The following is a 20,765-nucleotide window of genomic DNA, read 5'->3' as shown; positions in this document are numbered from 1 at the left end:
TTGGGAATGGTCACCTCTTCTCTGCATGGCTATATTTAAGACTGCAGAGGAAATCTGCAACTCAGTTCTGTTGGGAAAGCCTTGGTTCCCTCAATCAGCATCAACAAGAACTTGAACGCAGCTCTCCCGGAAATGGCAGAAAAATGTGGGAAGCATATGACATCAGCTTGCCCTGTTCACAAAGAGAGGTAGAACAGGTTATCAGATCAACCATGGCCTCTGCTGCAGTGGTTCCTTGTGAGAGCCACCATCCTCCAAGCTACAGGGCTTTTAAGAGATCAAAATTGACAAATCAAGAAAAGGGGCAGCATTTCTCCCTTCTCTCAAAGCACTGTATCTGCTGTCAGAGACTAAACAGCAGCCTCACCAATCACTGCAACAGTAGGGAACTCCAGCTCCCAACACAGAGGCCAGGAACTGAACTCTACTGACACAATCCTGCATCATGAACGTGTAGCGCACTTGGCTCTAGAAGAACTTGCACCGGACAAAGGCGAATAAACACATACTAAGAAAATACCATTTAAGTGCATTTATTCATACAGTTTCCTCTCTCCTCCTTTCCCACAAAGGGCTGAGAAGGCAGATACAGAAGTGTAGACCAGGAGGAAAAAGCCTGTATATGCTAACAGTGCAAAGACAACGCTGGAACTGTACACAGATGGGCACACACAGCCCAGATTTCACACAACACTTAAAGATCCTCAGGTGCCCTCAAACCAGAGGCAAGCCATGCTCTACACTGGCAGAGGCCATATTCACCTCACTGTGAGCTTCCCCTCTGCCTCAGGCTAGGAAGGAGCTCTCTTCTCCCACATCACTCAAAGAGCCTTGTCCCCCACTCTCTCCCTTCCCTATTTGCAGATTTATAGACCTATGTGTTAGCTTCCAACAGTCCTTTACTGAACCAGTTCTGAGTTCCCAAGCCAAGGAGTTCCCATGGCCCATGCAAATCCACAAGGTCCCCAGATTATCCATCCTCTACTTGTCAGGGGGGCTCTCTCCAGTACAGAGGGAGGGGGTGTCAGGCTCTGACAAGTGCCCCTTGCTTTTTCCAAATTCGATAACCAGTGGCTTCCCCTGCAGTTTGTACCCATTCACCAGCTGCATTGCATTCTGTGCTGACTGAGTATCTGCAACAAGAAAGCAAAATGGGCTCAGATTACATACAGGTCACGAGCCTCAACACAAACCTAGCAAGTTTTGGCACGGACACACATGATGTTGGCGTATACATTCCTGGCTCACGGACCCTTGATCATCATCTTGATCGAGCACAGGGATGCGACTGCACAGCCAGAGTGACAGTGAATACAACCCATAACAGATTGCATCTCCTGTGTCTTGACGGGCCTCTCAGTCCAGGGGAAAGATTGCAGGCATGATGCAAAGGCAATGGACTGAATTCACCTCTTGCTCCATGGAATATTGGCCATAGAGCATTGGAGCAGTGCCCTGTGGAGCAGAGGTGGCACCTTCACGTGTCAGAGAAGACCTGTAAGGCACGAAGAAACAACTCACCGGGGAAGGTAATGAAAGCCTGACCCCTCATCCGACCACTCAGCAGGCGAAACTGGACTGGTGGGCTGTTCTCCTTCTGGAACCGAGCAAACAAGGACACTAGGTCCTTCATTGTCACTCGAGGGCCCAAGTTCTTCAAATACAGCACCTATTCCCAAGAGAGAGGGTCAGCTGGCCTGCACCATGCAAACGGATTGATTCTCAACTTAGTCCCAACCTATGCACCTCACACTGATGAATTAGTTCAACCCCTCTGTCACCCCAGAGTCTGTCCTTCCCCTCGACACTGACAGTGGAGTTAGAAAGACAGAGGCGGGTGCAGAGAGAGGCAACACTGGACTTGAGGCATCATTGTGCTGTCTCTGTGCAAGTTGCTGACAGCACCAGTTACTTATAAAGCGTCACAAGCTCCAGGTACCAGTTAAACACAGTTTGAACAAAGCCACGGCTGGTCTCATATCTAGAGATTCCCTAGAGCCAGGAAGGACTGAAGTCTGAAGTGCAGCTATTTGCCAGACAAGGTGACTTCCTGCTGTGGTCAAAGGGCCCCTTCTCTTCCACAGCAGAGGCTGCTCCCTTTTGGCAGGGAGGATCAAGCAGGCACTCTCCAGACAACAGCCATTCAATAGCACAGAGGAAAAACTTTCGCAGAAAGGGCTTTAGGACATTTTAGCTAGGAAGATGAATACACCCTGGTTACAACTCAACATACCTTGCTGGGCTCCCCAGGATGGTAGGAGGCAAACCTGGGGATACTCCGGAGCTCTTCCTCTGAGAGCCGGTTCTTACAGATCTCTTCTTCCAGGACAAACTCCACAGGCTCTTTTATAGTCACAGGCCTTGGTGGGGACTGCTGGGGCTTTGCTGCAGGAAGGCTGGTACTTGTTTCCTGCTCTGCCTGCTCTCCCTGCTCTGGGAGCAATGTTTCCTCGAACACAGGCCCCTTTGGGGCCACAGAAGGGGGCAAGCATGGATCATTCTTTGTAGGCTGGAGCTCCTCAGGCAACTGCTTGCTCAGTAGCTCTTGATAAACAGTCTCCAGGTGAACCATGGGGTCCTTTTCATTTGCTATCCTCTTCTGAGTGTCATCTAACCCACCATGGAGAAACATCATAAAGTTACTACCACCAACAACCTGGAAAATGAAGACTTCAGGAGGAAACTGACAGGACCCCAAAACAAGAGAAGCCCCTTTCTAGGCAAACCTCCAGACACCTGCCATCTAGGACTTCCAGATTACTTAAAACAGGAAGAACAATTCCAACAGCCAGCAAGTATCAGTATACTAACTCAGGACAGACCTGCAGAGAGGAGCAGCTCCACTAGTGCTTTGTAGAGAGCTCATTTTTCTGCAGATGATCTCATTAGCTTATCTGCAACCACATTTCAGCACAGTCTAGTAATTCCTTCCTCCTGTTCCTGCATGACCAGGATATACCATGCTGATTTAACTTGGTATTTTGCTTCCAGGAACATCATCAAATTAAACTAATGGATATAAAGAAGGTCAATATCAGGGATGTACCAATGACATTCCTTTACTGCATTTAATAGAAGCGAGGACAGAAATGAAACGGGCTTCTACCAGCCTCAACTTTGCTGCCTCTTGATTTTCCTAATTGCAGCAACACTGCTGTAACACCATAAGGGGGAGCAGGGACCAGAGGATGCTGGAGTCAGCTGTATGTTAAAGCTGGAACAGCATTAACCCAAATCAAAGCAGTGTTCTTCCTCAACTTATTATCTATTTAACCCTGTCTTACACACAAAACCAGACAGGAGCTTCACTTTTGCATGTTCTCCAGCTAAAGCAAAGAGAGCAGTTTGCAACATTTCTGGGCAATGCTAGATTCTCTATTCAAAAAGTCACATTAAACCTCAGGCTAGGGGAGAGCACTGCTGGGGTGAGAGGTAGTATTATCCCATGGACAGTGCTGTCATCTGGGAATCAGCAATTAGGCTCTATTTCCACCTCTTGCTACTGATTTACTGAGGGGCCTTTAACAAGACACTTCTATTTGCTCTATGCCTTTGCTTCCCTCCCACTGCGAGACTTCTGTTAAGTTACGGAAGAACAGTATCTAGTCCTTCACAGCCCCCTTGTTTCACTCAGTGCAGCTCTGTCCTCAGTGAGAACCTCCAGGCTCTACAACACCAAAACATCAGCTGTTATTTCAGGTACTGCACTGGGCTGTGCAGTACTCACAGCACATCAATAAGATGCACAGCACAGCTCTCCAACCATAGGGATGGCTATATTAAAGTGGAAAGGAGTGTCTGAAGGGTTTATTTGCTCACACAAGAGAGGAAAAAAATCTCCTCCCACACAGTGCTAAAACAGAATGATGTCAACAGGGGCAGAAGTGCAGACAGAAATGTGTTGGACTCCCACACACCTCAGTTCTCCCATCTGGAGCAAAGGCAGGAACAGCCTCAGGCCCAGATACCTTGGTGGTAGAGCGCCCGGAGGAAGGAATGACGGTCTGTTCCCTGAAAGAGTGCATTTTCAATCTCCATCTCCCGCCGGCTCAGCTGCTTGCTGCCAGCAAACCTCTGGGGTAGAGAGAGTATGCGCTGACGCTCTTCCATCTTCTCCTGGATGGCATGGAGTCGGTCCTGCGTGGCCTCAGGGGCCGCTCCCAGTCCTGAGCCCTGGAAGACATGCACAGCTCTGCTCAGATGCAGCACATGCCTCTCTTCAGAGGCTTGGCTCACAGTCAAACTTCACATCCTCCAACTCTGGAGTGGGTACAGCCAGGAAGCATCCGAAGGGCATTTTTATTTTTCCCCATCAATCTTTTTCAGAATTCAGAGAACCCATTGTTGTCTGGGGCTGTAGGTGGATTTTATTTTCTCAAATTCCATTCTTTCATAATTACTGTGGCAGATCCCTCTGCCTCAGGCAAGAAATCAGGCTTTCTCCTGCCCCAGATCACAGTCTAACAGACATTTTCCCAAGGGTGTCTCTCCCTTCCCTCCTGACTGCATTGGCCTATATCTGCCCTGCTTTTATTCACCATTTCACAGCTTCCCTGGAGCACAAAAGGCTGTTTATATGGAAAAGCAATTCTAGGAAACCATTTGTAGCACCCTTGTTTTCAAAAGAGCTACAATTCAACAGCTGAAAATAAGAAAAGCCTGCACTGATGGCTTGCTGAGAGCTCCACAGGCAATCCAGAGTCCTCTTTGTCTCAGCTGATTCCTCTTTGATAGAATTTGTCACTTGGGGCCCTCCACATACAAAGTTGCACATCTCTGCTAGGCTGGAGCTTTTCTCTAAATATTATTCTACTTCCATGAGCTGCAGAAAATATATCCTAATGTCACTGACTCTTTCTATCAGAATAGTGTTTGCCATTGTATTTTTTTATCTCTAAATTTCCCTAGACTGATTTTGTACCAAATCTAACAGATTGTGCTGTTGGCATTAATTTTCACCTTAAAGCAACACCACCCCCTTTCCTTAACCCAACCTGAATACAGGCTACACCAGAGCTGGGTTTGCATTCAAACACTGAGGTGATGACTTCAGTTGGAGAGACAAACCCATGATTACCACTGACTTACTGCTTCCTTCCACACAAAGCTACTGCTCAGCAAGAGGAGGTAGAGTTGGAGGGAAGCCAAGAGTCAGCTCAAGTCCTGTTCGAGCCTTCTGCTTTACCATATTGAGAGAAGGACACTCCAGAGCACTTAACACAAACTGACTACAACAGCCCTTAGTCTCTGAAAAGTGAAAGAAATGGGTAAAGGAAGGGAAAGGAAGAAGCTGCTTCCCTGGCCTGCTTTAGCACTGCTTTGCTGCAAACTACGCTCTTAAATGAGTATGTCACTCCAGTAACATACTTGGTCAAACAGCTCTGCACTGCTACCTATTGTTCCCTGACAAATCTGCAAGCCTTTGAGGAGCACATGCAAAATCTTCCTTACAAACAGCTATCCTAAGCCCGCCATGTAATCCAGGGAAAGGAGGTTTTGGTGCTTTGAAATGTTTCCTCCTTCCCCTCCTCCAGATTTTAATATCTTATTTCAGTGATATAAAAAGGCAAAATGATTTGCTAAAAATCATCAAGATGCTCCGTAACAGAGGCAGGAATACAAGCAGGTCTTGCTGTGCTCCCAAGGACCACCTTTCTGGCTGGTGGCACAGACTCTTTAACCAAAGAAAACAGGCTAAAAGAAATGTCTGACTCTAATGGTCTGAAGGCAAGAGATCACATGGAGTGGCTACCCTTACTCAAGGGATTATACAAGGCTTGAATTTTCCACAAAGGTGCCACAGGCTATGAGGCTGAAGAGACTCGTATGCATACAGGGGCCTCTCACCTTCTCTGTTGAAGCCCGGTTCTTCCAGAGCAGGATCTCCGAGTCCGAGAGCCCCAGTTCCCGGAGAGATGCAGTTTCTTTGTCGCTCTCCTGCAGGGCCTGGAACTGTGACAAGGTCAAAGCCCCCGCGGCCTCTTCCCCAAAAGGCTTGTAAAAAGCTGCAGGGGCAAAGCATCTCCGCTTTGATTTACACCTGTAACCCAAAGCAACAGAACAGTAGAAACTCCTTCATACTGAGAAACAGTGGGGAGTGGGAAGGAGTTGGCTTCTCCCACTGACCCTTTGTCCTGCCCCATCTAGGCAGAGACTGGGTTTCTGAAACACAGCCCAACCACGCTCCCCAGATCCCTGCATAAGCCCTTACCTCAGCCTGCTTTTCTCCCAGGCAAGAGGCCTACTAAGTCAAAATAAATTGCTGCTGGCATTTGTCCCAGAAGATCAAGCGTGCTTATCTCCTACTGGAAACATCCAGGTAATAGATACTACAAAGGAAGGAGGATTTGTGCAGCTGTTTTTGCTTACGTGGCTCACTGCACAAAACACAGCTTTCTAGTTAGGATACCCTAGCACCCTAGGCTCTGCTGGCCAGATCAGGACTTACTGTTCAATAGAGACACTGGTATCAAGCTGGTGGTGAAGGAGGCTCTTCAGCTGCCTCTCTCCTTCTGTCTCCAAGTCTTCCAGGAGGAGGTCATCGCTGGACAGGCTGGTGTTGACTCTGGGGAAACACAAAAGCAACACAGTGGTGGTCAGTAAGGCAACAGGAAAAGAACACTCTCAACCCACTACCATTAGAGTCTCTCCACCTCCTTGACACTTTCTGGGGGGATTTAAAGAGGACAAGAAACCAGAACCAGATTGACCCAAAAAACTCCCACTAATGTTAACTAAAAAGCAAGCAGATTTACAGCTATTTTTAAGAACATTAGAAATACCTCAGAGAGTATTTTTATTATTGTTGTTTAACTACACATACAATCTTGTCATTTTTATTCATGCAGGGTTGTTTTCTGTTATCTAAATAAGCATTGCCTAGTTTCAAGTAACTCTACCCCCCCCCCAAAAAAAAAAAGAAAATAAATAAATCTACGTAAGAGAAGAAAGAAACCGGGAATTTTAGCAGCATCCGCTCCTAGGCTAAGCCTGCCCTTCCTGGGCAGGCCCAGCTCCACGCACAGACGCCGCCTCCCGCTCGCCGCCCAGGACGAAACAAGCGCTGGCAGGAGCGTCTCCGCGTCTCACCGCCGGGCCGGGGGGAGCCGCTGCTTGCCCTCCCGGCGACCACCCTCCCCCGCACGGCGCGGAGCCGCGCCGTCGGCCTCAGAGCGGCAGGCGAAACCGCAGCCCCTCCGGGTGGCTGTTACGAGCCGCCGGCCCGGGCCAAGCAGCTGCGCTACCGCGGAGGCCTCGCAGCCGCCCCGGCTCCCCCCGCAACGCGCGGCTCGGGGCCTCCCCGCTGACAGGATCCGGCCGTTTAACCCGAGCTGGGCGTGGAGGCCCCGCGGCGCCCGCGCGCCCACCCCACGGCAGCGCCGCCGCCCCCGCGCGCCCCTCACCTGCGCATGGCCGCGGCCCCCGCTGCGCCTCCAACTCCCAGCAGCGCCCGCGAGCGGCGCTCCGCCCGGCGGCGGGGGCGGCCGCCGCGGGGGCTGCCGGGACGCGTAGTGCGGGCGGGCGCCGCGCGACGGGCGGGCCCACTGCGCCATCCGCTCCCGCCTCAGCCCTTCGCGTCCCCTACGCGCCGAGGGGCAACGGCCGGAACACGGACGGAGCCGGTCCTCCTTTCCTCAGAGCGAGGAGAAGGGTCGCACCCCGGAGGAAGGGAGGTAAAGAACACGCAAGGAAGTTCACGCCATTAAAAACCAGCGAAGTACTGTAGTAACCAGGCCCTCTCCCCCTTTTCCAGGGGAGAAGACATAGGGCGAATCGGAGCAAGGATAAACAAATAATAGGACATTCGCATCCTTTCACAGCATTCAGAATCAAGTACTAGCACAGTTCTGCTAAAAAAGGGTTATTTTCCTGTATTAGTAAAAAGATACGGGAATGTGCATTAAAATAACATTTTAATTAAAAAATGACATTACTGTATCCTTTAAAGTCTTCAGAGACTGTTCACTGCATTCTTTCTCATACCTTGTGGAAAAAACAAGCTCCACAACCCACCACAACATATGTACCATTTTTCTACTTGCACATCTAATATTTTTCAACTCACAAATTCTGCTTACGTGCAGGTGCTTTGGAAACACTGGAAGGTACAAGCACAGAAAAGGTTTATTGACAAAAAAGCAGGAAAAAGCCCCACTTCCAGAACTGGAAGCATACGCAGTTTAAACACATTTATGCCAGCATGCAGATACTGAGCATCTGCAGTTGTCAGACTTCTACACCCCTTGGCAGGACACCTGTTCAAACCTTCTCATAAGAACCTGAATATAAGCTTAAATATTTTCAATCAGAACCTTAAATCCCTTACAGGCATGCATTTATAAAGATTAAAGGACAAAAGCACATACTTTCAGCACAAATTTTATGCAGTCGCTCAGACTGGACTCACTAAATTCCAGTATGACACTGCAAAGACTAGCCAAAAAAAAAAAAAAAAAGCAAACTTTATTGAAATAAAAAACAAAAACACAAATCCAGATCATAATTTTAAATCCAGGTCTGCAAACTGTTTTCTATGTAGATGGGACTTCAGGTTAGAATATTAACACCACTGAGTCTTTTAGTCAAATGCGATTCTAAAACTGCGCTCTTGCTCCTTGCGGCGGCTCTCACAAACCTTTGTCACCTCTTCTACCTTTCTCTGCAACAGGGCTGGGGGAAGGAAAGAAAAAAGTGACCCATTAGCCTAGAATACAACCTTGCACAGTTTAGCCTGCAGAAGGAAAACGTATTTTTGATTCTGAAATTAGTTCAGTTTTGACACTGCATAGGGAAAGTAGAAAACTCCACAAAAAACAGTTAGATCTCCAAGAAATAGAAGATTGTTCTAAGTGTTATGTGGCACTCAGGGACTAGCAAGCAGATTCAGAAGAGCCCTGGAACATGCCATGACACTGCCAAGCTGGTTTCAGGCTATTGTAATTTCAGCACACAGCTTAAGGTAACAAAGCAAACCCTTCCTCAACAGTAACTGTAGCTGGCCTTCGACTTCAGAAAAATTGCTATGTTGAAGTTCTTCCTACTGACCTCATGCTAAACTAGTTTAAAATTTTGCAAGTTACCAGTTAACTACAACCTATTAGAAGTCTGCATTCTTTCTTGCAGAACATCACCATTATAACAACCTTTTAACTGTCAATATATAAAAGTGCAATCACAACAAAAAGCTGATCACTTGCAGGCACATTATAGATCACATTACCTGCAGAGCGAGCACTGATTTGGCAATATATAGGTAAGTGGTTAACAACTTTAGTTAATGCCAAAAACTGTGTATTGCAAAGGTTATGGTAGTTAATTTAATTTCATGTAACCTTACTAGATGTTAATCAACATGTCTGCAACATTACAACAATCTGCAGCTTGGAGATATTCCAGTTTAAGTTTTATTCCATAGTATGCCAAACCCAGAACCTTCCAGTAACATATGAAATATACCTACCTACTTTTCATTTTGTCAGTTTTCAAAGATTCACCACACAAGTGATTGACATAAAATAAATCTGCTTTACTATCTCATATCTAATCCTGTTCAATTCATAACTTGGGTACAACTAAGAAAGTAACTGGTTGAGGCAAAACTTAAGGAGCCCTCATCCAAATGAACCCTTCACTGTGGCCATCTTATGAAAGGAGCAGTATCATGCATCTGTTCAGCAAAGCCATTTAATTGGTTTGGCACAAGAAAAGCTGAACAAAAATTAACAACTTGATTAAGGTGCTGAAGTTGCACAAAATTCTTAGAAGTCTGACAAATTAATAGTCAAATAGAGATGAATGCTTAGAAAAAGCTCATCTGCTTTTGTGAAACAGCCCTGGAGGTATCTCATAGGAAACAGTTTGTAACATTATGTACAGTGCAGATATATTTTAAGATCAGGTGTTAAAAATGCATCCGTCCCAGGCCTACTTGTTAAATTACAAATGGCAACAGCTATTTTGGTTACTTCAGAATCGCATGTTCTTTTGCGATGTACCATTTAAGTACATATAACAGGAATTCTTCTCCTTGATCTCCATAGATACAAGTCACATGAATCATTATTGTAAAAAGCTATGCAGTTTGAGATTTATTGCTTCTTTCTTATCTGAAGGGCTTCCTCTACCACACTGAAGCTGAACCATTTAAATACAGTTCCTAGCAAAGATAATAACTATTGACTTGCAAAAAAAAATTACTTCTAGCACAAAATGACTGGCAAAACTTCTCCCTTCCAGTAAGTTTTTAAAAGAGAGAAGTTAACCTGTAAAGATTGCCATCCTCAACTTCATTCTGTAAGTAAAGCCAGAATTCTGATGCCACAGGAAACATACCAACATCAATTTCAAGATGAAATGCATGCTTAGTATACATAAGTTAGCATAGATCTTCTAGAAAACACCAAATTCAATCCTGACATAAACCAGTATCATTAAAAATATATATATACACATATATATATATGGTGGAAGTGTGCCTACTTTCATCCAAGATAAGTTACTTTGACAGTACTGCAACCAGATGGCTGCAATTCAGCACTGTGAGAGCAGCACCACTATAGTCAACAGTGCTCCCTTGTGGCTGCTAACATCAGTTAAAAATAGAAAAACAATTTTTGAGTATCTGACAAAGGGAGAATTCCTATCAGAAAAGCAGAGGGAAGAGGGCCAGTTCACTGTTTTTAAAAATGTTGAGCTCTGGAAGCACCCAGGTATACTACTGAATCTAAGACAAGAAACAATAGTAACTACACTACCAATTTTCCACTATGAAACGCAGCTTCTGGTCTGCATTACCTTTTCAAGTTATTACTACTATAATACACTTTCACTCAATTACTGCACTTGCAGACATATGGTGTTCAGAATATTACCTGAGCTTGCCTTTCCTACAGTTTGCAGCAGATGGTTAACATTAACACCCCCCACAGCCAAAATCTAACTTTCATATTCCAAAGGGAAACACAGGAACATTTCAGAAGGTTACACATTTAACTGTATTTTGATAGAAGAAACAACAAGGTTCAAGTCCTCTGCTTTACACTGATGCATTTCAAATAGTGTTTCTTGTGAAATGTTAGTAGTGTACCAGGAATTACTTCTCAGCAGCACACCTATATAGGTCAGGAGATTTCAAGCAAGGAAGCAACAAGTATACTTTGAAGCAAGAGGGAAGAGATTCTTCAGTAATCTTCAGAATTCATTATGTTCAAGAAACATTTCCACATGAGCATGCAAACACAACATAGTTCATATTTTTAGGAATAAAAGGCTGCATGAAGACTCTCACCTGAGTTCTGGTCAATCCACTGCAATGAATCCATATGTGCATTCAAAATTTTACAGATCTGCTGAAGCTGAAGAGAAACAGAGGGTACAAGGTATTTGTTACAGTACATAAAACCCAAGAGTGGCAAAAACCAGCCTGTCCCTGCACCTTGAAACATGAAGCTGTCTGATTTCCTATATGTACAGCTTCACTAGCAGTTATTTTCCCAAAGTCTGTACAGCAGCCATGCTACATTGCAAGAAAGGAGATTTGTTTGGAGTATATCCCTGTGGCTTGGTCTGAGTCAAATTCAGACCTTAGATGCACACATTAATCATACTAGTCTCCAAATAGCAAGAATAAAACTGAATGAGAAAAAAAAAGTCTGCAATAATCTATTGAATAAAGGGATTTTTCCAGGGAAAAAGAAACATTTATCAGTTAAAAAAAAAAGGAATATAAGATCAATTTAATATGTAATAAAAATATGTAATAAAGAGCTCATAATTCAAATCTCATTTTCTTCAGCACAAATGCAAATGTACTAGTAGGAAATGTTTTGGAGGCACTTCAGAGTTTTGATCTTGCAGCCTTCTCTGCATCTTCCTTTTGGCAAGTTCTGTACAAAATGCAGTAGCTGTTGCTGGTTTTTTTTAAAAAAAAAATTTGCTATCTAGATAAGAAGTAAACAAGAAAAACAGCTGGAGTTCACACTAGAATGAGATATTCTTGAAATTAACATATATTCCAGAGTAATTTTATGACAGGCTGGCTTGTTTTGTGGTAGAATGACTTGCCAGAAGAGAACTGGCTTAAGGATACAACAAAATACTCTTCCAAGGTTGAAACCACAAGCAGGAAAGTATCCACAAATGGACAGGTGAAGGGTTAGAACTGTTAGTACCTTCTGTCTCTCTTTATCAACATGCAAATAGAGCTTGGACTTACTGGGTCACTAGTGTCTGCTGGGCCTCCTGATGTATTCAAGTGCTCAATGATGTCCTTGAGATCTTGTGCCATACGCTTTAACTGAGCATCTATGTTTTCAGCCAGTTTATATCTGCAAAATGCATAGGAACCAAGGTCAGAATATTCACTGTGCACCTCAGAAGACCTGCTGCTCCCAGTTGTAGTATCTTCAGGTAATACAAATTATCACCCATGCCTTTCAACCAAAACATGGCAGATACATGGGAACTGCACAATGACAGGCATTCTAGTACACAGATTAGATGACACCTAATGTCTTTGCTCTCGTGATAATCTATGGAGATAAATGTGCAATATTACTGAGGGCTTTCTGGAAGGTTAATGCCAGAATTAAACAAGATTCTTCAAGATTCATGCCTCTTGAACCAAACACTTCATCCTGCTAAGATTCAGTACTTTAACAGGCTTACAAGGATGCTTGAGCTGCAGAGGACTTTCTGCTCTCATCACTTCTGTAATTAATCACTTTTTAAAATAAATTATGCCAAAACTAGTAAACTTTTGGAAAAGAACTAGTTAGATCCACATTGAAAGAGCTTTTCATGCTGATTAAAGGAGCTTACAGTTGCCACTTCCCTCATTTCTAATGGGCAAAATGTAAACTGTAATGCATAAAACAGGATTACAGATGTGAAAGAGGCTTGGTTGATACTAATAGTTCAATATTTATTGTTCAGTATTGTCATGCATCCTAACTCTACTTCTGATTGAACACCACCCAGTCTGCTTATCACATGTTCACAGCAGATTTCTTACGTTCTTTCCCTTTCTTCATCTGCATGCTGCAAGTAGATAGTTCCACTCTGTTCCTTCACAGACTCCTCCAGAGGAGTCAACAAGTCTTCCAGCTCTTTCTGCTGTGACAGAATAAAATCTAGTTCCTGATCCAATCTGAAAAGAAAAGAAACGTTAGCACTGAACATAACTTAGATCAGGTTTAGATGTGGCATACATTCTAGGACTTCTACACAAAAAGATGCAAATAAAACCATCTCAAGGGCCATAGTTTACCTTTTTTGATCAAGCTTCACTTTTTCTACTTCTCTGTGCAATGAAGTAATCTAGAAACAAAATACACTTAATAATGATAAGGAAATTCAGAGATCATCTGGTAAAGGCATGGAAGAACTGAGGAAACAAGTACTATGCAAATATTTACTAGAAACAAGGAATAGATATGCTTGTAGACCAGAAAATATTTAATAAAACTTTGACTCAAAGCTGAACTCTGATAACTTGTTCATATAACTCAAAACAGATTTTAAAGCTTTGATGCCTAAAAATCAAGACAGACATATTGTTAGGTTTTTAAAGTATCCAAATATATTAGACAGTCTATCTTTAGAAAACAGAGATCCACTAGATGGCTTGCTGCATCTGTAACACTTTATCTTTTAAAAATTTAAGTTAAAAAAAATCAAGTTATACCAGACATCACCTTACCTTTTCTCCATTCTCTATCAATGTCCGATCCCAGGCATTAACTTGCGTAGCTTGATGAAGGAAGTGTTTCTCTTGATCTTCGAGTTCTAGACTCCACTTGTTTATCAAGCTCTCAAGCTGGGCATAAGTCATCACTGGAGGTGCGCTGAGAAGCAGCACAAGATAGTACAGAGCACAAAATCAAAAGTCAAAGTATAAATGCAACTAACAGCACCCATTTCCCCTTCCTCCAGACACTAGTATTAAGAGAGCTATTGCCCAGATCAAAAATAGTTACAGAAAACCCACTCACCTGGTTGTTGCTGTGGTTATTGTAGCTGTAGAAGTCACAGCTCCAATGGTACCAGTGGTAGTTAATGGCTTAAGATTCAAAGCAAAGCTTACGCCAGGAGCAGAGGAAGAGCCTGAAGGAAAAGACTAATATTAAACAACTAAAGAGGACATCTAACAGATCAAGAACAGATCCAATTTACAACTAACTTCAATGCTGTATTATGTCAAGTATGTCCCTTCTAACAAAAAGGGAACCCCATTTGAGATAAGCAGGGAATGAGGAACATCTTGACACCAATAGCAATGGACTATAAATACCTGCAAACAGGTATTTAAAAATGTGGGATTATCAGCCTGTATATGTCCTGGGCATTATTCAAACAAATACAGCCCCTAGTTATTTTAATACTAGACCTCATAGGTCTACCAGGAAACCCAGTTCCTGCCTGGCATGATTGCTGCTACAGTGCTTTTTGCAGAATAATTTCTAAGTTTTTTTGCAAAGGTAAAGAACATCTCAGTACTGTCAGCCAGTCATGCAGTACTTCTATCCATTGATCTCAAGTTCTTCACAGTCACTCCAGAAACAAGCCTTAAGAAGTTCCTGACAGCTGAGCAGCACCCATGTTACAACACTGAAAACATAAGTTCAGCGAGAAAAGGATGCTTAGTCCTGCTTCCCAACACTATTTAACAGCAGTTTGCTGTCAGTTTTCACATGAAGGTTGACATTTAAATACTACACTTCTCTGCATTTTTAGTGAAATCCTACACTCTAAGACTTACAATATCGAAGAAACAACAGAATGGAAACAGAGGGAAGAGACACAGCTCTGCCTAACACTCCCACAAGTCTTTGACCTCTCCCTTCCATCATAAAGGCATCTCTCCCTAACCTCTTAAATCAATTCTACAACTTCATAGGAGGGCTAGCGTAGTATCTAATCTGTTTTACTTTACTTACTCCAAACTAGAACAGAGCCCTAAAGGTCCTCACTCAAGGTCTTTTACTATGGACATAGACTTAAAAGTTGTAACTGAATTCAGGGGGTGAAAAAGATCAAAACCAAACAAATATTTTGCTGTTTTCAATTACTGGAGGGAATTAGAAGTTATCACTGCTGTGTTGCTACATCAGCATGGCCCTTTATTACTACAGAACACTGAATTCAGTGTTTATTTACAGCATGTAGTTCTTACTAGTCACAGTGCTTGTTGCTGCAGCTGTTGTCCCAGGAACTTTTAATCCAAATCCAAGAGTTCCAAGAGCGGCTGTACCAGTGGAAGTGGCACCCACTGTAAACAGAAAACAGGAGTTTGAGTACCCCATTACATAAGGGTTCCCTTTGAAAAGTTATGCTCTTCCCTGCCTGTCCATTCATCTCCCCCTGATCTTTGTTTGCGTTAGCAGTGATTGCTGTTTGGTGAGGGAACATCCCAGCACTACATGAAGAAAAAAAAAATAATGAAACTATAAAATAGCCAGAGTGCTCTGTGATCCTTTCAGGAAATTCTGTTAACTCAGGTGCCAAGCTACCACCATTTCTCTTCACTTATTTTGAAGCATCCAACATTTAACTGTTATCAACTGCTAAAATAAGCAGAAGATACTGGATGCTGGCAGATATTTGAAGGATGAACTTCTCAGATATGAACAAACATGTTAAGAGTGGCCTGCATGAGTCTATTTGTTAAAGTAATACAATTTAACATGCTATCAAAAGCATGCTGTCAATTCTTTATTGCCAGGAAGCAGTTTACCTATTATCATCTAAGCATAATGGTTCAAAAATCTTCACACACTGAGAATGCTTGAAGGCTTAAAAGCAGTCTTAAACATCTAACTTTTCAGAGTTGGGTGTAAGACAGTATTATGGTATGAAATAATTAGGTAACAGCTCTGGTAAAACTTTTTTTTTTTTTTTTTGCCATTTACTATAGCTAACCTCCAAAATCAAGCTAAAGTGTTTCATCTCATGAGCTTGGAAAAAGATAGAAACATCTCATTACAGGCTGGAAACAAGAGCTATTAGAACTCCAGTCAAGCCCTGTCTACTACCTAAAGTTATAAGATAAAGTATTTCCTGTCATGAAAATAAGCTTGCAAGGGGAAACATGCTTGTTACTGCCAGAAAACTTTCACATATACAGCTGTGTGAATATCTGGCTTTACCACATTGCATCTCCACTTCCACAGGCCACTCCATTCTTAAAGACAGACTGTGAACACTTAAGAGTCAACATTTGTTAATGCAGATGCAGCCAGACTCATAGCACCGCCTGGCACAAAGCTAATATACCACTAGAAAGCTCAGTTGTGGTGTTATTATCCTCAAAAGAAGGAGAAAAAAAATACAAAAAAATACAAAAAAAAAAACACAGCTACAATTGCCACTCTGCCTACCCACTCTGAAATTAAATATGCTTTGTTTTGGACAAAGCCTTCCATAATTCACTAAAGAAAGTTTGCTATGAAACAAGAGGAAAAGTGACAAACATCAAGGACAGCTGACTATTTTAATTGCCCTAAAAGAGCATCTGAAGCTTTATTAACAACAGATACCACGAAGTGTCCTCATCAATTATTCTTCCAGTGTATAAATTCTGTATATTATGACTTACGTGAGAGGCCTGTGGTGGTGGATGTCGTTGGTGCTGAGGAACTTGCTATAGATGCAAACAGTGTAGGCCCAGTTGAACCAAGAAGGGAAGTTGTGGTGGTAGCAGCAGTCGTAGAAGCTGTGGATGTTACTAGAAACAGAACAGTTAAGTCTCATATAAGCAGATCCTTGTCAAGCTCTAACACATTTCAGAAGAACCAAACTGAGACTTGCATCTCTTTTTTTTTTTTTTTTTTTTTTTTTTTGGCGTGCAAGAGAATTCTGCACTTTCTTGTATTCTTCCTCTAGTCTCTCTCTTTTCCTATGTACCATTTGCACTTTCTTGTGCTTCTGTTCCACAATGCCCTGCAAAAAAACTACAGAACACAATTCTGCACACAGAATAGTACAAGATCTAGTACATTAAATAGGACAGTTCAGTGAACTTTCACAGATTACTGATGCCACTGTAAATTCACACTAACAAACATATCCAGCCCCTTTTCCAAACTCCAGAAGACAGAACTAGAAATGAGAAGGACAGGAGGTTCTCTATACTTTGAATCATTATTTCCTAAATCATCTCATACCTCCCAGTTTGGCTCCAAAGGACAGAGTGGGTGCCTGGCTTGCACTATTGGTCAGCGTTCCTGTGGGTGCACTAGTGGCTGCTGTTGAAGTCAATGATCCAAAGTTTAGACCTGAAACAAGTAGCAGCATAAATAAAAAATTCAAGAAAAGATGAACCTGTTGCTATGGAGAAACTGATGACTGCATTATTCAAGTTGGAGATAAGAATATCTCTTAGGAAGATATTAATTTCAATTTAGCAAATATTTCTGCAGTTTCAAGAAAATTAACTAGAGCTAACAAGTTCCTTTGTTGTACAAAAATCTTTAAAGAACAATTCTAATACAGATTCACAGATTAAGAACAATTCTAACTTCAGCCCTCACACTGCAACAATACTTCCTGAGAACTGTACTATCACCAATACACATATTTGAAGGTTGGAGGCTGAGTTTTTGCTGGACTCTGAAGAAACAGACAGGTTTGTTGCCCGAGTGCAGCAGCAGCTCAGCATCCTGGGCAGAGCACTCCCCTTCCTCACCACTCCCAACCATGCCTCTATATCCCTCAAATCCACCAAAAGCTTTACTCAAGCACTTCAAATGCAACTCTGACACTTCTGTTCAGTGGCAGAATTATTTCAGCCTCAGACTCCAACCCCTTAAGTAATACTTTTAAACACCACTCAGCTTAGGAATCCCTATTTATAATGCTCAAGCTCCACCTCCAACAGCCTAAAAAGTACTGACAGCAAAGCCATTCAAAATTCTGCAAGGCACATTCAAACATCAGTATCCCACTTATCTCTGCAATTACTTTCCTTCTATACCATTTTACACTGTACTTGTCTTTTATGACCTTCACAGTTTCAACTTCACACATACACAGTCACAAAATAAAGACTGACCGTTCAGAATTTAAGGATTTACAGGTTACTTCATTTCAGTGTTAAGTTCAAATATCATAAGAAACAGCTAAACCAAAATGCTGTTCTGAGAAACTTCCCACATAAACAGATGCCTTGTTTCATCAGACTGACCTAGCCAGGTGGCAAACTCACTAATTCATTTAGACATGCATACAAACTCTACCAACTGTTGCAACATTAAAAAACAAATGGATACAGACATACTTGCTTGCCTAATGAGTGCACTTGTGTGCAGAACTGCACACACCAGCCCCAGGTGCCCTCCAGGTCAGCAGGCTTTCTGATTACAGCCCCCATTTCCAGCCCAGGTACTCACCTGAGGACTGTCCCCCAAGGCTGAAGGCAGTTGCTGGCTGTGTTGTTGCTCCTAGGGTGGCAGTAGTGGTGGAAGCAGCAGGTGCTGTTCCAAAGGTCAACCCCGCGGGTGCTGCTTGCGGGGTTGCATTGCTTACAGTGCTGATATTGAAGCTGGGTGTTCCTGTCTGAGTTGTACTACCACTGGAAAAATTAAACCCTCCAGTTGTCCCAGACTGAGTGGTAGTAGTGGTGGTGGTGGTGGTAGTGGTACCAGCAGAGCCAAATACAAAGCCAGATGGGGCTGCTATTTGACTTGAGGGCACACTAGCTGGTACAGAGCCACCAAATCCAAAGCCTCCTGTGATACCTGTAGCTTGAGTTGTGCTACTGCCTCCCAAATTTAATTTGGGTGCATTTCCCCTAGGGAAAAAAAAATAAAGTAATCCATTTGAGACATATCCAGTGAACTGCTAAGAATCAGCTTTCCTAGAGTATTTGCTGACAGCAAAAGACACTTAATTTCAAAGAGATGTGCACTTCAGGTTCATATTTCAAGCTAACTGCCATCTAGTTTTGGTACAGATTGTATTAGAATTCTTATCATATAGACCATCAAGTCCATTTTTACTGACTCCTCCTTAATTACCTCCTCCCATCAAGGCACTCCAAAACATTTATGGTGATGTGAATGGAACAGCTTCTTCTCTCAGATCTTGTCTGTGACAAGACTGTGACATTCTTGTCACCACCTCTGCTTCAGACTAACACAAGACTTTTTTCCAGCTACCTTCCCACTGCTAGTCTCCATCCAACTCCCTTTCCACTTCTCTTACATGGAGACTTTTTTTTTTTAATTTAACAAACAAACTACAATGATGACAAAAGGCCTTCCTGAGTAGCAGCAGCTGCATATTTGGCAGAATAAAAAAGCATAAGCTAGGAAAGAAACTGTATTTTTTGAAAGAGTTTCTTTTTCATTATTTGCCATTAATATAATTATCTCAAGTACCCTTCTTAAAAATGGCGCTATTCTAAAGTAAATTCTTATTCTATTCTTATACTAAAGTAAGAGATAAACCTGGAAAAAAAAGGCCAATAATCCAGTTATCTACCATTCTCTAGTCTCTTCCCTTTCCCAACCAAAAGGCAGATGACATTGTAAAATCACAGTTCACACCTACGCAACATCTCCTTTTCAATGCTATCAATAACATGTTGGCTCTTGGCAACCTTCGCTCTACTCCTATTAACATTACCACTGCTTGGGCAAAATCAGAGCAAGCAGAATCTCCCTGGGCTGTTTTAATCATACTTTTCTACTTCAAAAGGGAAAATGTGTGAAGGAACAAATGATTCTACAAATTCCCATTCCAAAGCTTATGGCCTCCTGAAAGGACTGAATAGTCCTGCTTAGGTAAAGGCAGATTTTGAACACCAAGTTTTGACCACAGCAGGAAAGACATGTAAGATCTCAAATTCTTTCTTCTTCCCCTTCATTCAGCCAGCACAGACTCCCGTTTCAGAAGCAGCAACATGAACATAAAGCTTTCAGCAACATAATAAATTACAGAATTGATTGTTCTTAATATCCCATGGAAAAGCGAATGGGGGGAAGAAGACGCCTCGTTAAATGCCTTTTTGAGTGTGCTGCACCGCAGCGTGGATTCACAGCAGCACAGCAGCGGGCTCGCTCGGTTCTGAGGTGCTTTCCAGAACGCTCCCGAAGCGCAGCACCCCCGCCCCGGGGCGGCGAGCGCGGGGCCGCGGCACTCACCCCAGCGAGAACACGGCGCCGGCCGGAGCCGCCGTGGCGGCAGGCTGCGCGCCGAAGCTGAAGGCGGCGGGCTGCGCGGTGGTGGCCGGCGTGCTGAGGGAGAAGAGCCCCGCCGGCTGGCTGCTGGCGGGCGCCTGCGCCGCCGTCCCGAAGCTGAAGCCCCCCGAGGCGGCAGAGGAGGTGGAGAAGGAGAAGCCGGTCGCGGCCGTGGTGGCGGCGGCGGCCGTCTTCGGTGTGCCGAAGGTGAAGCCGCCTCCCGCCGCGCCCGACCCGAAGCTGAACTGGTTCATGGCTGCCGGCGGCCTGCGAGAGAAAGGGCCGCGCCGCCCTCAGGCCTCGGAAGGCCGGCGGCGCCCCACGGCCCGGCCCCACGGCCCGAGCGACGTGCGCGGGCGGGGGGGCCAGACCCGCCTCGCCGCCCAGCGGACCGGACCGCGCGGCGGGGCTGCGGCACCGGCGGGGCGGGCGGGCGGCCGCCAGTGGGGGGCTGCGGGCCCGGGTACTCACCGCTCCGCGGCGACGCGCTCCCTCCCCGCGAGCTCCCGCGCGCCGCCCGCGCCCGCTGATGACGCTAGTTACGCAGCCTTCCGGCCGACAGCGCGTGACGCGCCGCTCCCTGCCCGC

General features: G+C 44.1%; 2 protein-coding genes across 2 annotated transcripts; both read right to left on the bottom strand.

The window, feature by feature from the left end:
* Positions 1-517: 517 nt before the first annotated feature.
* Positions 518-7,429, bottom strand: RBM41 (RNA binding motif protein 41). The gene is made up of 7 exons (XM_062584469.1): positions 7,404-7,429; positions 6,449-6,565; positions 5,848-6,040; positions 3,969-4,173; positions 2,234-2,610; positions 1,522-1,669; positions 518-1,133 (listed from the first exon to the last, which is right to left on the bottom strand). The coding sequence occupies exons 1-7, from the start codon at positions 7,409-7,411 to the stop codon at positions 982-984; spliced, it is 1,200 nt and encodes a 399-aa protein (XP_062440453.1). The 5' UTR covers positions 7,412-7,429; the 3' UTR covers positions 518-981.
* A 467-nt stretch (positions 7,430-7,896) lies between these two features.
* Positions 7,897-20,701, bottom strand: LOC134145438 (nuclear pore glycoprotein p62-like). Its single transcript, XM_062584924.1, has 13 exons — positions 20,649-20,701; positions 20,142-20,444; positions 18,387-18,787; positions 17,163-17,273; positions 16,595-16,723; positions 15,173-15,268; positions 13,992-14,103; positions 13,700-13,844; positions 13,268-13,317; positions 13,013-13,147; positions 12,215-12,326; positions 11,288-11,354; positions 7,897-8,670 (listed from the first exon to the last, which is right to left on the bottom strand). Exons 2-13 carry the CDS (start codon positions 20,429-20,431, stop codon positions 8,579-8,581), a joined length of 1,740 nt encoding a protein of 579 aa, XP_062440908.1. The 5' UTR covers positions 20,432-20,444; positions 20,649-20,701; the 3' UTR covers positions 7,897-8,578.
* Positions 20,702-20,765: the final 64 nt, after the last annotated feature.

This window comes from Rhea pennata, chromosome 11 (genome assembly GCF_028389875.1).
Source record: "Rhea pennata isolate bPtePen1 chromosome 11, bPtePen1.pri, whole genome shotgun sequence".
NCBI classification, from domain to species: Eukaryota; Metazoa; Chordata; class Aves; order Rheiformes; family Rheidae; genus Rhea; species Rhea pennata.
The sequence above is the reverse complement of the archived record's forward strand: the minus strand, read 5'-3'. Positions and strand labels throughout refer to the sequence as shown.

Bases quoted from the DNA above. Each gene is read 5' to 3' on its own strand.
- RBM41 (XM_062584469.1), bottom strand. The intron at 6,041-6,448 runs GTAAGTCCTGAT...TTTGGGTTACAG, and splicing joins ACCAGTGTCTCTATTGAACA to GTGTAAATCAAAGCGGAGAT. The intron at 4,174-5,847 runs GTGAGAGGCCCC...CATGTCTTCCAG, and splicing joins ACCGGGCTTCAACAGAGAAG to GGCTCAGGACTGGGAGCGGC.
- LOC134145438 (XM_062584924.1), bottom strand. From the start codon at position 20,431: ATGAACCAGTTCAGCTTCGGGTCGGGCGCGGCGGGAGGCGGCTTCACC. The intron at 16,724-17,162 runs GTATGAGATGAT...TTCTGTTTCTAG, and splicing joins CTTTGGAGCCAAACTGGGAG to TAACATCCACAGCTTCTACG. The intron at 13,845-13,991 runs GTGAGTGGGTTT...GCTGCTTCTCAG, and splicing joins ATAACCACAGCAACAACCAG to CGCACCTCCAGTGATGACTT.